At 51.9% G+C, this 15564-nt stretch overlaps 1 protein-coding gene across 1 annotated transcript in view; it reads left to right on the plus strand.

Annotated features, from left to right (window-relative positions):
* The window catches only part of LOC140396613 (uncharacterized), a 165361-nt gene that overhangs the window by 34611 nt on the left and 115186 nt on the right, over positions 1 to 15564 (plus strand). Inside the window, 2 exon segments of the mRNA XM_072485408.1 lie at positions 10481 to 10611; positions 11652 to 11705. Of these exon segments, the coding sequence (XP_072341509.1) occupies positions 10481 to 10611; positions 11652 to 11705 (185 nt within the window).

The following is a 15564-nucleotide window of genomic DNA, read 5'->3' on the forward strand; positions in this document are numbered from 1 at the left end:
GGGGGAAAGGACAGTGTATCTAACACACTGTGACACTCGGTCGCAGAGAGGGAAAGGACAGTGTATCTAACACACTGTGACACTGTCCCAGAGGGAGAAAGGACAGTGTATCTAACACACTGTGCCACCCAGTCCCAGAGGGGAAAAGGACAGTGTATCTAACACACTGTGACACCCGGTCCCAGAGAGGGAAAGGTCTGTGTATCTAACACACTGTGATACTGTCCCAGAGGGGGAAAGGACAGTGTATCTAACACACTGTGACACTGTCCCTCAGGGGGTAAGGACAGTGTATCTAACACACTGTGACACTCTCCCAGAGGGCGACACTCTCCCAGAGGGGGAAAGGACAGTGTATCTAACACACTATGACACCCAGTCCCAGAGAGGGAAAGGACAGTGTATCTAACACACTGTGACACTGTCCCAGAGGGGGAAAGGACAGTGTATCTAACACACTGTGACACCCGGTTCCAGAGGGGGAAAGGACAGTGTATCTAACACACTGTGACACTGTCCCAGAGGGGGAAAGGACAGTGTATCTAACACACTGTGACACTGTCCCAGAGGGGGAAAGGACAGTGTATCTAACACACTGTGACACTGTCCCAGAGGGGGAAAGGACAGTGTATCTAACACACTGTGACACTGTCCCAGAGGGGGAAAGGACAGTGTATCTAACACACTGTGACACTGTCCCAGAGGGGGGAAAGGACAGTGTATCTAACTCACTGTGACACCCAGTCCCAGAGAGGGAAAGGACAGTGTATCTAACACACTGTGACACCCGGTCCCAGAGGGGAAAAGACAGTGTATCTAACACACTGTGACACCCGGTCCTATAGGAGGAAAGGACAGTGTATCTAACACACTGTGACACAGTCCCAGAGGGGGAAAGGACAGTGTATCTAACACACTGTGACACCCGGTCCCAGAGGGGGAAAGGACAGTGTATCTAACACACTGTGACACTGTCCCAGAGGGGGAAAGGACAGTGTGTCTAACACACTGTGACACTGTCCCAGAGGGGGAAAGGACAGTGTATCTAACACACTGTGACACTGTCCCTCAGGGGGTAAGGACAGTGTATCTAACACACTGTGACACTCTCCCAGAGGGCGACACTCTCCCAGAGGGGGAAAGGACAGTGTATCTAACACACTATGACACCCAGTCCCAGAGAGGGAAAGGTCAGTGTATCTAACACACTGTGACACTGTCCCAGAGGGGGAAAGGACAGTGTATCTAACACACTGTGACACTCGGTCGCAGAGAGGGAAAGGACAGTGTATCTAACACACTGTGACACTGTCCCAGAAGGGAAAAGGACAGTGTATCTAACACACTGTGCCACCCAGTCCCAGAGGGGAAAAGGACAGTGTATCTAACACACTGTGACACTGTCCCAGAGGGGGAAAGGACAGTGTATCTAACACACTGTGACACCCGGTTCCAGAGGGGGAAAGGACAGTGTATCTAACACACTGTGACACTGTCCCAGAGGGGGAAAGGACAGTGTATCTAACACACTGTGACACTCTCCCAGATGGCGACGCTCTCCCAGAGGGGGAAAGGACAGTGTATCTAACACACTGTGACACCTGGTCCCAGAGGGGGAAAGGACAGTGTATCTAACACACTGTGACACCCAGTCCCAGAGGGGGAAAGGACAGTGTATCTAACACACTGTGACACTGTCCCAGAGGGGGAAAGGACAGTGTATCTAACACACTGTGACACTCTCCCAGAGGGCGACACTCTCCCAGAGGGGGAAAGGACAGTGTATCTAACACACTGTGACACCCGATCCGAGAGGGGGAAAGGACAGTGTATCTAACTCACTGTGACACCCGGTCGCAGAGGGGGAAAGGACAGTGTATCTAACACACTGTGACACCCGGTCCAAGAGGGGGAGAGGACAGTGTATCTAACACACTGTGACACCCGGTCCCAGAGGGGGAAAGGACAGTGTATCTAACACACTGTGACACCCGGTCCAAGAGGGAGAAAGGACATTGTATCTAACACACTGTGACACTGTCCGAGAGGGGGAAAGGACAGTGTATCTAACACACTGTGACACTGTCCCAGAGGGGGAAAGGACAGTGTATCTAACACACTGTGACACCCGGTCCCAGAGGGGGAAAGGACACTGTATCTAACACACTGTGACACTGTCCCAGAGGGGGAAAGGACAGTATATCTAACATACTGTGACACTGTCCCAGAGGGGGAAAGGACAGTGTATCTAACACATTGTGACACCCGGTCCCAGAGGGCGAAAGGACAGTGTATCTAACACACTGTGACACTGTCCCAGAGGGGGGAAAGGACAGTGTATCTAACACACTGTGACACTGTCCCAGAGGGCGAAAGGACAGTGTATCTAACACACTGTGACACTGTCCCAGAGGGGGGAAAGGACAGTGTATCTAACTCACTGTGACACCCAGTCCCAGAGAGGGAAAGGACAGTGTATCTAACACACTGTGGCACTGTCCCAGAGGGGAAAAGGACAGTGTATCTAACACACTGTGACACCCGGTCCCAGAGGGGAAAAGACAGTGTATCTAACACACTGTGACACCCGGTCCTATAGGAGGAAAGGACAGTGTATCTAACACACTGTGACACTGTCCCAGAGGGGGAAAGGACAGTGTATCTAACACACTGTGACACCCGGTCCCAGAGGGGGAAAGGACAGTGTATCTAACACTCTGTGACACTGTCCCAGAGGGGGAAAGGACAGTGTGTCTAACACACTGTGACACTGTCCCAGAGGGGGAAAGGACAGTGTATCTAACACACTGTGACACTGTCCCTCAGGGGGTAAGGACAGTGTATCTAACACACTGTGACACTCTCCCAGAGGGCGACACTCTCCCAGAGGGGGAAAGGACAGTGTATCTAACACACTATGACACCCAGTCCCAGAGAGGGAAAGGACAGTGTATCTAACACACTGTGACACCCGGTCCCAGAGGGGGAAAGGACAGTGTATCTAACACACTGTGACACTGTCCCAGAGGGGGAAAGGACAGTGTGTCTAACACACTGTGACACTGTCCCAGAGGGGGAAAGGACAGTGTATCTAACACACTGTGACACTGTCCCAGAGAGGGAAAGGACAGTGTATCTAACATACTGTGACACCCAGTCCCAGAGAGGGAAAGGACAGTGTATCTAACACACTGTGACACTGTCCCAGAGGGGGAAAGGACAGTGTATCTAACACACTGTGACACCCGGTCCCAGAGGGGAAAAGACAGTATCTAACACACTGTGACACCCGGTCCCAGAGGGGGAAAGGACAGTGTATCTAACACACTGTGACACTGTCCCAGAGGGGGAAAGGACAGTGTATCTAACACACTATGACACCCAGTCCCAGAGAGGGAAAGGACAGTGTATCTAACACACTGTGACACCCGGTCCAAGAGGGGGAAAGGACATTGTATCTAACACACTGTGACTCTGTCGCAGAGGGGGAAAGGACAGTGTATCTAACACACTGTGACACTCGGTCGCAGAGAGGGAAAGGACAGTGTATCTAACACACTGTGACACTGTCCCAGAAGGGAAAAGGACAGTGTATCTAACACACTGTGACACTGTCCCAGAGGGAGAAAGGACAGTGTATCTAACACACTGTGCCACCCAGTCCCAGAGGGGAAAAGGACAGTGTATCTAACACACTGTGACACTGTCCCAGAGGGGGAAAGGACAGTGTATCTAACACACTGTGACACTCGGTCGCAGAGAGGGAAAGGACAGTGTATCTAACACACTGTGACACTGTCCCAGAAGGGAAAAGGACAGTGTATCTAACACACTGTGACACTGTCCCAGTGGGAGAAAGGACAGTGTATCTAACACACTGTGCCACCCAGTCCCAGAGGGGAAAAGGACAGTGTATCTAACACACTGTGAAACCCGGTCCCAGAGGGGGAAAGGACAGTGTATGTGACACACTGTGACACTGTCCCAGAGGGGGAAAGGACAGTGTATCTAACACACTGTGACACTCGGTCGCAGAGAGGGAAAGGACAGTGTATCTAACACACTGTGACACTGTCCCAGAGGGAGAAAGGACAGTGTATCTAACACACTGTGCCACCCAGTCCCAGAGGGGAAAAGGACAGTGTATCTAACACACTGTGACACCCGGTCCCAGAGAGGGAAAGGTCTGTGTATCTAACACACTGTGATACTGTCCCAGAGGGGGAAAGGACAGTGTATCTAACACACTGTGACACTGTCCCTCAGGGGGTAAGGACAGTGTATCTAACACACTGTGACACTCTCCCAGAGGGCGACACTCTCCCAGAGGGGGAAAGGACAGTGTATCTAACACACTATGACACCCAGTCCCAGAGAGGGAAAGGACAGTGTATCTAACACACTGTGACACTGTCCCAGAGGGGGAAAGGACAGTGTATCTAACACACTGTGACACTCGGTCGCAGAGAGGGAAAGGACAGTGTATCTAACACACTGTGACACTGTCCCAGAAGGGAAAAGGACAGTGTATCTAACACACTGTGCCACCCAGTCCCAGAGGGGAAAAGGACAGTGTATCTAACACACTGTGACACTGTCCCAGAGGGGGAAAGGACAGTGTATCTAACACACTGTGACACCCGGTTCCAGAGGGGGAAAGGACAGTGTATCTAACACACTGTGACACTGTCCCAGAGGGGGAAAGGACAGTGTATCTAACACACTGTGACACTGTCCCAGAGGGGGAAAGGACAGTGTATCTAACACACTGTGACACTGTCCCAGAGGGGGAAAGGACAGTGTATCTAACACACTGTGACACTGTCCCAGAGGGGGAAAGGACAGTGTATCTAACACACTGTGACACTGTCCCAGAGGGGGGAAAGGACAGTGTATCTAACTCACTGTGACACCCAGTCCCAGAGAGGGAAAGGACAGTGTATCTAACACACTGTGACACCCGGTCCCAGAGGGGAAAAGACAGTGTATCTAACACACTGTGACACCCGGTCCTATAGGAGGAAAGGACAGTGTATCTAACACACTGTGACACAGTCCCAGAGGGGGAAAGGACAGTGTATCTAACACACTGTGACACCCGGTCCCAGAGGGGGAAAGGACAGTGTATCTAACACACTGTGACACTGTCCCAGAGGGGGAAAGGACAGTGTGTCTAACACACTGTGACACTGTCCCAGAGGGGGAAAGGACAGTGTATCTAACACACTGTGACACTGTCCCTCAGGGGGTAAGGACAGTGTATCTAACACACTGTGACACTCTCCCAGAGGGCGACACTCTCCCAGAGGGGGAAAGGACAGTGTATCTAACACACTATGACACCCAGTCCCAGAGAGGGAAAGGTCAGTGTATCTAACACACTGTGACACTGTCCCAGAGGGGGAAAGGACAGTGTATCTAACACACTGTGACACTCGGTCGCAGAGAGGGAAAGGACAGTGTATCTAACACACTGTGCCACCCAGTCCCAGAGGGGAAAAGGACAGTGTATCTAACACACTGTGACACTGTCCCAGAGGGGGAAAGGACAGTGTATCTAACACACTGTGACACCCGGTTCCAGAGGGGGAAAGGACAGTGTATCTAACACACTGTGACACTGTCCCAGAGGGGGAAAGGACAGTGTATCTAACACACTGTGACACTCTCCCAGATGGCGACACTCTCCCAGAGGGGGAAAGGACAGTGTATCTAACACACTGTGACACCTGGTCCCAGAGGGGGAAAGGACAGTGTATCTAACACACTGTGACACCCAGTCCCAGAGGGGGAAAGGACAGTGTATCTAACACACTGTGACACTGTCCCAGAGGGGGAAAGGACAGTGTATCTAACACACTGTGACACTCTCCCAGAGGGCGACACTCTCCCAGAGGGGGAAAGGACAGTGTATCTAACACACTGTGACACCCGATCCGAGAGGGGGAAAGGACAGTGTATCTAACTCACTGTGACACCCGGTCGCAGAGGGGGAAAGGACAGTGTATCTAACACACTGTGACACCCGGTCCAAGAGGGGGAGAGGACAGTGTATCTAACACACTGTGACACCCGGTCCCAGAGGGGGAAAGGACAGTGTATCTAACACACTGTGACACCCGGTCCAAGAGGGAGAAAGGACATTGTATCTAACACACTGTGACACTGTCCCAGAGGGGGAAAGGACAGTGTATCTAACACACTGTGACACTGTCCCAGAGGGGGAAAGGACAGTGTATCTAACACACTGTGACACCCGGTCCCAGAGGGGGAAAGGACACTGTATCTAACACACTGTGACACTGTCCCAGAGGGGGAAAGGACAGTATATCTAACATACTGTGACACTGTCCCAGAGGGGGAAAGGACAGTGTATCTAACACATTGTGACACCCGGTCCCAGAGGGAGAAAGGACAGTGTATCTAACACACTGTGACACTGTCCCAGAGGGGGAAAGGAGAGTGTATCTAACACACTGTGACACTGTCCCAGAGGGCGAAAGGACAGTGTATCTAACACACTGTGACACTGTCCCAGAGGGGGGAAAGGACAGTGTATCTAACTCACTGTGACACCCAGTCCCAGAGAGGGAAAGGACAGTGTATCTAACACACTGTGGCACTGTCCCAGAGGGGAAAAGGACAGTGTATCTAACACACTGTGACACCCGGTCCCAGAGGGGAAAAGACAGTGTATCTAACACACTGTGACACCCGGTCCTATAGGAGGAAAGGACAGTGTATCTAACACACTGTGACACTGTCCCAGAGGGGGAAAGGACAGTGTATCTAACACACTGTGACACCCGGTCCCAGAGGGGGAAAGGACAGTGTATCTAACACTCTGTGACACTGTCCCAGAGGGGGAAAGGACAGTGTGTCTAACACACTGTGACACTGTCCCAGAGGGGGAAAGGACAGTGTATCTAACACACTGTGACACTGTCCCTCAGGGGGTAAGGACAGTGTATCTAACACACTGTGACACTCTCCCAGAGGGCGACACTCTCCCAGAGGGGGAAAGGACAGTGTATCTAACACACTATGACACCCAGTCCCAGAGAGGGAAAGGACAGTGTATCTAACACACTGTGACACTGTCCCAGAGGGGGAAAGGACAGTGTATCTAACACACTGTGACACTCGGTCGCAGAGAGGGAAAGGACAGTGTATCTAACACACTGTGACACTGTCCCAGAAGGGAAAAGGACAGTGTATCTAACACACTGTGCCACCCAGTCCCAGAGGGGAAAAGGACAGTGTATCTAACACACTGTGACACTGTCCCAGAGGGGGAAAGGACAGTGTATCTAACACACTGTGACACTGTCCCAGAGGGGGAAAGGACAGTGTATCTAACACACTGTGACACCCGCTTCCAGAGGGGGAAAGGACAGTGTATCTAACACACTGTGACACTGTCCCAGAGGGGGAAAGGACAGTGTATCTAACACACTGTGACACTCTCCCAGATGGCGACACTCTCCCAGAGGGGGAAAGGATAGTGTATCTAACACACTGTGACACCTGGTCCCAGAGGGGGAAAGGACAGTGTATCTAACACACTGTGACACCCAGTCCCAGAGGGGGAAAGGACAGTGTATCTAACACACTGTGACACTGTCCCAGAGGGGGAAAGGACAGTGTATCTAACACACTGTGACACTCTCCCAGAGGGCGACACTCTCCCAGAGGGGGAAAGGACAGTGTATCTAACACACTGTGACACCCGATCCGAGAGGGGGAAAGGACAGTGTATCTAACTCACTGTGACACCCGGGCGCAGAGGGGGAAAGGACAGTGTATCTAACACACTGTGACACCCGGTCCAAGAGGGGGAGAGGACAGTGTATCTAACACACTGTGACACCCAGTCCCAGAGGGGGAAAGGACAGTGTATCTAACACACTGTGACACCCGGTCCAAGAGGGAGAAAGGACATTGTATCTAACACACTGTGACACTGTCCGAGAGGGGGAAAGGACAGTGTATCTAACACACTGTGACACTGTCCCAGAGGGGGAAAGGACAGTGTATCTAACACACTGTGACACCCGGTCCCAGAGGGGGAAAGGACACTGTATCTAACACACTGTGACACCCGGTCCCAGAGGGGGAAAGGACAGTGTATCTAACACACTGTGACACTGTCCCAGAGGGGGAAAGGACAGTATATCTAACATACTGTGACACTGTCCCAGAGGGGGAAAGGACAGTGTATCTAACACACTGTGAAACCCTGTCCCAGAGGGGGAAAGGACAGTGTATCTAACACATTGTGACACCCGGTCCCAGAGGGAGAAAGGACAGTGTATCTAACATACTGTGACACTGTCCCAGAGAGGGAAAGGACAGTCTATCTAACACATTGTGACACCCGGTCCCAGAGGGGGAAAGGACAGTGTATCTAACACACTGTGACACCCGGTCCCAGAGGGGGAAAGGACAGTGTATCTAACACACTGTGACACCCGGTCCTATAGAAGGAAAGGACAGTGTATCTAACACACTGTGACACTGTCCCAGAGGGGGAAAGGACAGTGTATCTAACACACTGTGACACCCAGTCCCAGAGGGGGAAAGGACAGTGTATCTAACACACTGTGACACTGTCCCAGAGGGGGAAAGGACAGTGTGTCTAACACACTGTGACACTGTCCCAGAGGGGGAAAGGACAGTGTATCTAACACACTGTGACACTGTCCCAGAGAGGGAAAGGACAGTGTATCTAACATACTGTGACACCCAGTCCCAGAGAGGGAAAGGACAGTGTATCTAACACACTGTGACACTGTCCCAGAGGGGGAAAGGACAGTGTATCTAACACACTGTGACACCCGGTCCCAGAGGGGAAAAGACAGTATCTAACACACTGTGACACCCGGTCCCAGAGGGGGAAAGGACAGTGTATCTAACACACTGTGACACTGTCCCAGAGGGGGAAAGGACAGTGTATCTAACACACTATGACACCCAGTCCCAGAGAGGGAAAGGACAGTGTATCTAACACACTGTGACACCCGGTCCAAGAGGGGGAAAGGACATTGTATCTAACACACTGTGACACTGTCCCAGAGGGGGAAAGGACAGTGTATCTAACACACTGTGACACTCGGTCGCAGAGAGGGAAAGGACAGTGTATCTAACACACTGTGACACTGTCCCAGAAGGGAAAAGGACAGTGTATCTAACACACTGTGACACTGTCCCAGAGGGAGAAAGGACAGTGTATCTAACACACTGTGCCACCCAGTCCCAGAGGGGAAAAGGACAGTGTATCTAACACACTGTGACACTGTCCCAGAGGGGGAAAGGACAGTGTATCTAACACACTGTGACACTCGGTCGCAGAGAGGGAAAGGACAGTGTATCTAACACACTGTGACACTGTCCCAGAAGGGAAAAGGACAGTGTATCTAACACACTGTGACACTGTCCCAGTGGGAGAAAGGACAGTGTATCTAACACACTGTGCCACCCAGTCCCAGAGGGGAAAAGGACAGTGTATCTAACACACTGTGAAACCCGGTCCCAGAGGGGGAAAGGACAGTGTATCTGACACACTGTGACACTGTCCCAGAGGGGGAAAGGACAGTGTATCTAACACACTGTGACACTCGGTCGCAGAGAGGGAAAGGACAGTGTATCTAACACACTGTGACACTGTCCCAGAGGGAGAAAGGACAGTGTATCTAACACACTGTGCCACCCAGTCCCAGAGGGGAAAAGGACAGTGTATCTAACACACTGTGACACCCGGTCCCAGAGAGGGAAAGGTCTGTGTATCTAACACACTGTGATACTGTCCCAGAGGGGGAAAGGACAGTGTATCTAACACACTGTGACACTGTCCCAGAGGGGGAAAGGACAGTGTATCTAACACACTGTGACACCCGGTCCCAGAGGGGGAAAGGACAGTGTATCTAACACACTGTGACACCCGGTCCCAGAGAGGGAAAGGTCTGTGTATCTAACACACTGTGATACTGTCCCAGAGGGGGAAAGGACAGTGTATCTAACACACTGTGACACCCGATCCCAGAGGGGGAAAGGACAGTGTATCTAACACACTGTGACACTGTCCCAGAGGGGGAAAGGACAGTGTATCCAACACACTGTGACACTGTCCCAGAGGGGGAAAGGACAGTGTATCTAACACACTGTGACACTGTCCCAGAGGGGGAAAGGACAGTGTATCTAACACACTGTGACACTGTCCCAGAGGGGGAAAGGACAGTGTATCTAACACACTGTGACACCTGGTTCCAGAGGGGGAAAGGACAGTGTATCTAACACACTGTGACACTGTCCCAGAGGGGGAAAGGACAGTGTATCTAACACACTGTGACACTGTCCCAGAGGGAGAAAGGACAGTGTATTTAACACACTGTGACACTGTCCCAGAGGGGGAAAGGACAGTGTATCTAACACACTGGGACAGTGGATTTTTGTTGAGTGACTTCCCTCTTCTCCCTAACAGAGATGGATGAAGATTTCAGAGAGTGCCTGGTGAATTACTTCAGCTATGTCCTGCGAACTCTGCCCTCCTGCTCACGGAGGGACACCAATGATTCGGTCCTGACTGGCTCTCGGCTGTATGATCAAATCAAGGTATCAGCATGTCTCTGCTTCCCCGGTGGGCCTGGTGTAACTACATTTCCCTGTGTGCATGAGTTCCTCAGCTTCAACTTGCAACACCGCCTATATCTCTATTGATGTGCCACACTGTCTGTCTGTGCCTGTGTCAGATGCCTGGAGGTGTGTGCGTGTGCGTGTGCCGGGTGGTGTGCGTGTGCCGGGTGGTGTGCGTGTGCCGGGTGGTGTGCGTGCGCCGGGTGGTGTGCGTGCGCCGGGTGGTGTGCGTGCGCCGGGTGGTGTGCGTGCGCCGGGTGGTGTGCGTGCGCCGGGTGGTGTGCGTGCGCCGGGTGGTGTGCGTGCGCCGGGTGGTGTGCGTGCGCCGGGTGGTGTGCGTGCGCCGGGTGGTGTGCGTGCGCCGGGTGGTGTGCGTGCGCCGGGTGGTGTGCGTGCGCCGGGTGGTGTGCGTGCGCCGGGTGGTGTGCGTGCGCCGGGTGGTGTGCGTGCGCCGGGTGGTGTGCGTGCGCCGGGTGGTGTGCGTGCGCCGGGTGGTGTGCGTGCGCCGGGTGGTGTGCGTGCGCCGGGTGGTGTGCGTGCGCCGGGTGGTGTGCGTGCGCCGGGTGGTGTGCGTGCGCCGGGTGGGCGCCAGGTGGCGTGCGTGCGCCGGGTGGGCGCCAGGTGGCGTGTGCGTGCACGCCAGATGGTGTGCGTGCATGCGCGTGTGCCAGGTGGTGTGCGCGCACGCCCGTGCGTGCTAGGTGGTGTGTGCGTGCACGCGCGTGTGCCATGTGGTGTGCATGCGTACCAGGTGGTGTGTGTGTGTGTCCACTTCACATTTCCTTTCCTTGCTGATGCAACACTGCCACGAGTTTTGTGCCATCTGCAAATGTGGCCGTTGTTACCCTGCGCACTGAGCTCCAGATCATTAACAAGGTTACCCACTCATCCCCATCCCTGACTCCAGATCCAAGGTTCCAACTCTCCCGCCATCTGTCATTCACTTTGTAGCATTTCCTCAAAGCCCTGCCTTCCTTTCAGGAAGTCCTCCCCTCATCTCTAACTCTCTCTTTCCCCAGTTATTCGCCACAACCATTGAGAAATACTCGCTGCAGATCAGGACCCCTCTGCAGGTGAGTCATCAATAGTTTCCGAAATGCAAAGGGCAGCTTTTGTGAGGGATGGAAGATATTGATATTTATTATATTTCAAATTTGTGACAGCAATGTTAAAACCCATGGTTAAAAATAGAAACAGACAGTGTGTCTGCTAAAGCGGTAATTAAAGTGTCATAAACGGTGGGGTAATGATTCACTCCAACCACTTGATTACACATGAAGGGCTAATAGGATATTGTTCTGATTGCTGGAAATTCCCTGGGGAGTAAATAATTTGAGGGATTGTATTTAGCGTAAACTGAACAGGTTATGGAACTTAGTGGGATACAGACAATGGGAGAAGCCAGGTCTGTCTGTAGATTTGTATCTGTTATAAAATTTGAAGTTGAACAGCAGTTTGCCACAGGATATGAATCTGACAAGACGGAAGTGCACTGGGTCTGCAATTATAAGGCTCTCTCTCTCTCCTAAAAGTATCTACACAGATAACCAAGTAACCCATTTGTTAACTTTATTTATAAGTGGCATTTGAACTGTATTGGGGGTCTTAATTGAAATTAGTAGCAGGTATAGATTGCAAGTTCAGGTTTTTCCTTTTATTTAAGAACTGTATTTCTTTAATGTTAATGTGCTTCATTCCGTGTTTGAATTAAAGTTTGTTTTAACATAAAAGATACTGATTAGTCAGAGCCATTGCTCCTGGGATTGAATAGCCACCGTTCACTCTTTTACAAATAGAAACATTGTTTGGTGTTCTTGTCCAGTATCCGAACAAATGTTAGGTTTGGTCTGGTATCCAAACACAGTGAATGTACCGATATCTCCCTGAGAGAGAGGGGACTGAGAGACACCAGTCAGTGTACCGATATCTCCCTGAGAGAGAGAGGGGGACTGAGAGACACCAGTCAGTGTACAGATATCTCCCTGAGAGAGAGGGGACTGAGAGACACAGTCAGTGTACAGATATCTCCCTGAGAGAGAGAGGGGACTGAGAGACACCAGTCAGTGTACAGATATCTCCCTGAGAGAGAGAGGGGACTGAGAGACACCAGTCAGTGTACAGATATCTCCCTGAGAGAGAGGGGACTGAGAGACACCAGTCAGTGTACAGATATCTCCCTGAGAGAGAGAGGACAGAGAGACACCAGTCAGTGTACAGATATCTCCCTGAGAGAGAGAGAGGGGACTGAGAGACACCAGTCAGTGTACAGATATCTCCCTGAGAGCGAGGGGACTGAGAGACACCAGTCAGTGTACCGATATCTCCCTGAGAGAGAGAGGGGGACTGAGAGACACCAGTCAGTGTACCGATATCTCGCTGAGAGAGAGAGGGGGACTGAGAGACACCAGTCAGTGTACCGATATCTCCCTGAGAGAGAGAGGGGACTGAGAGACACCAGTCAGTGTACAGATATCTCCCTGAGAGAGAGGGGACTGAGAGACACCAGTCAGTGTACAGATATCTCCCTGAGAGAGGGAGGGACTGAGAGACACCAGTCAGTGTACAGATATCTCCCTGAGAGAGAGGGGACTGAGAGACACAGTCAGTGTACAGATATCTCCCTGAGAGAGAGAGGGGACTGAGAGACACCAGTCAGTGTACAGATATCTCCCTGAGAGAGAGAGGGGACTGAGAGACACCAGTCAGTGTACAGATATCTCCCTGAGAGAGAGGGGACTGAGAGACACCAGTCAGTGTACAGATATCTCCCTGAGAGAGAGAGGACAGAGAGACACCAGTCAGTGTACAGATATCTCCCTGAGAGAGAGAGAGGGGACTGAGAGACACCAGTCAGTGTACAGATATCTCCCTGAGAGCGAGGGGACTGAGAGACACCAGTCAGTGTACAGACATCTCCCTGAGAGAGAGAGGGGACTGAGAGACTCCAGTCAGTGTACAGATATCTCCCTGAGAGAGAGAGGGGACTGAGACACACCAGTCAGTGTACAGATATCTCCCCGAGAGAGAGGGGACTGAGAGACACCAGTCAGTGTACAGATATCTCCCCGAGAGAGAGGACTGAGAGACACCAGTCAGTGTACAGATATCTCCCTGAGAGAGAGAGAGGACTGAGAGACACCAGTCAGTGTACAGATATCTCCCTGAGAAAGAGAGGGGGGACTGAGAGACACCAGTCAGTGTACAGATATCTCCCTGAGAGAGAGAGGAGACTGAGAGACACCAGTCAGTGTACAGATATCTCCCTGAGGGAGAGGGGACTGAGAGACACCAGTCAGTGTACAGATATCTACCTGAGAGAGAGAGAGGGGACTGAGAGACACCAGTCAGTGTACAGATATCTCCCTGAGAGAGAGAGAGGACTGAGAGACACCAGTCAGTGTACAGATATCTCCCTGAGAGAGAGAGAGGACTGAGAGACACCAGTCAGTGTACAGATATCTCCCTGAGAAAGAGAGGGGGGACTGAGAGACACCAGTCAGTGTACAGATATCTCCCTGAGAGAGAGAGGAGACTGAGAGACACCAGTCAGTGTACAGATATCTCCCTGAGGGAGAGGGGACTGAGAGACACCAGTCAGTGTACAGATATCTACCTGAGAGAGAGAGAGGGGACTGAGAGACACCAGTCAGTGTACAGATATCTCCCTGAGAGAGAGAGGGGACTGAGAGACACCAGTCAGTGTACAGATATCTGCCTGAGGGAGAGGGGACTGAGAGACACCAGTCAGTGTACAGATATCTACCTGAGAGAGAGAGGGGACTGAGAGACACCAGTCAGTGTACAGATATCTCCCTGAGAGAGAGGAGACTGAGAGACACCAGTCAGTGTACAGATATCTCCCTGAGAGAGAGAGAGGACCGAGAGACACCAGTCAGTGTACAGATATCTCCCTGAGAGAGAGAGAGGACTGAGAGACACCAGTCAGTATACAGATATCTCCCTGAGAGCGAGAGGGGACTGAGAGACACCAGTCAGTGTACAGATATCTCCCTGAGAGAGAGAGGGGACTGAGAGACACCAGTCAGTGTACAGATATCTCCCTGAGAGAGAGAGGGGTCTGAGAGACACCAGTCAGTGTACAGATATCTCCCTGAGAGAGAGAGGGGACTGAGAGACACCAGTCAGTGTACAGATATCTCCCTGAGAGAGAGGGGACTGAGAGACACCAGTCAGTGTACAGATATCTCCCTGAGAGAGAGAGGACTGAGAGACACCAGTCAGTGTACAGCTATCTACCTGAGAGAGAGAGGGGACTGAGAGACACCAGTCAGTGTACAGATATCTCCTTAAGAGAGAGAGAGGGGATCGAGACACCAGTCAGTGTACAGGTATCACCCTGAGAGAGAGAGGGGACTGAGAGACACCAGTCAGTGTACAGGTATCACCCTGAGAGAGAGAGGGGATCGAGACACCAGTCAGTGTACAGATATCTCCCTGAGAGAGAGGGGACTGAGAGACACCAGTCAGTGTACAGACATCTCCCTGAGAGAGAGGGGACTGAGAGACACCAGTCAGTGTACAGATATCTCCCTGAGAGAGAGGGGACTGAGAGACACGAGTCAGTGTACAGATATCTCCCTGAGAGAGAGAGCGGACTGAGAGACACCAGTCAGTGTACAGATATCTCCCTGAGAGAGAGGGGGGACTGAGAGACACCAGTCAGTGTACAGATATCTCCCTGAGAGAGAGAGAGGACGGAGAGACACCAGTCAGTGTACAGGTATCACCCTGAGAGAGAGAGGGGATCGAGACACCAGTCAGTGTACAGGTATCACCCTGAGAGAGAGAGGGGATCGAGACACCAGTCAGTGTACAGATATCTCCCTGAGAGAGAGAGAGGACGGAGAGACACCAGTCAGTGTACAGGTATCACCCTGAGAGAGAGAGGGGATCGAGACACCAGTCAGTGTA

The sequence above is a fragment of the Scyliorhinus torazame genome, chromosome 19 (genome assembly GCF_047496885.1).
Source record: "Scyliorhinus torazame isolate Kashiwa2021f chromosome 19, sScyTor2.1, whole genome shotgun sequence".
Lineage (NCBI taxonomy): Eukaryota > Metazoa > Chordata > Chondrichthyes > Carcharhiniformes > Scyliorhinidae > Scyliorhinus > Scyliorhinus torazame.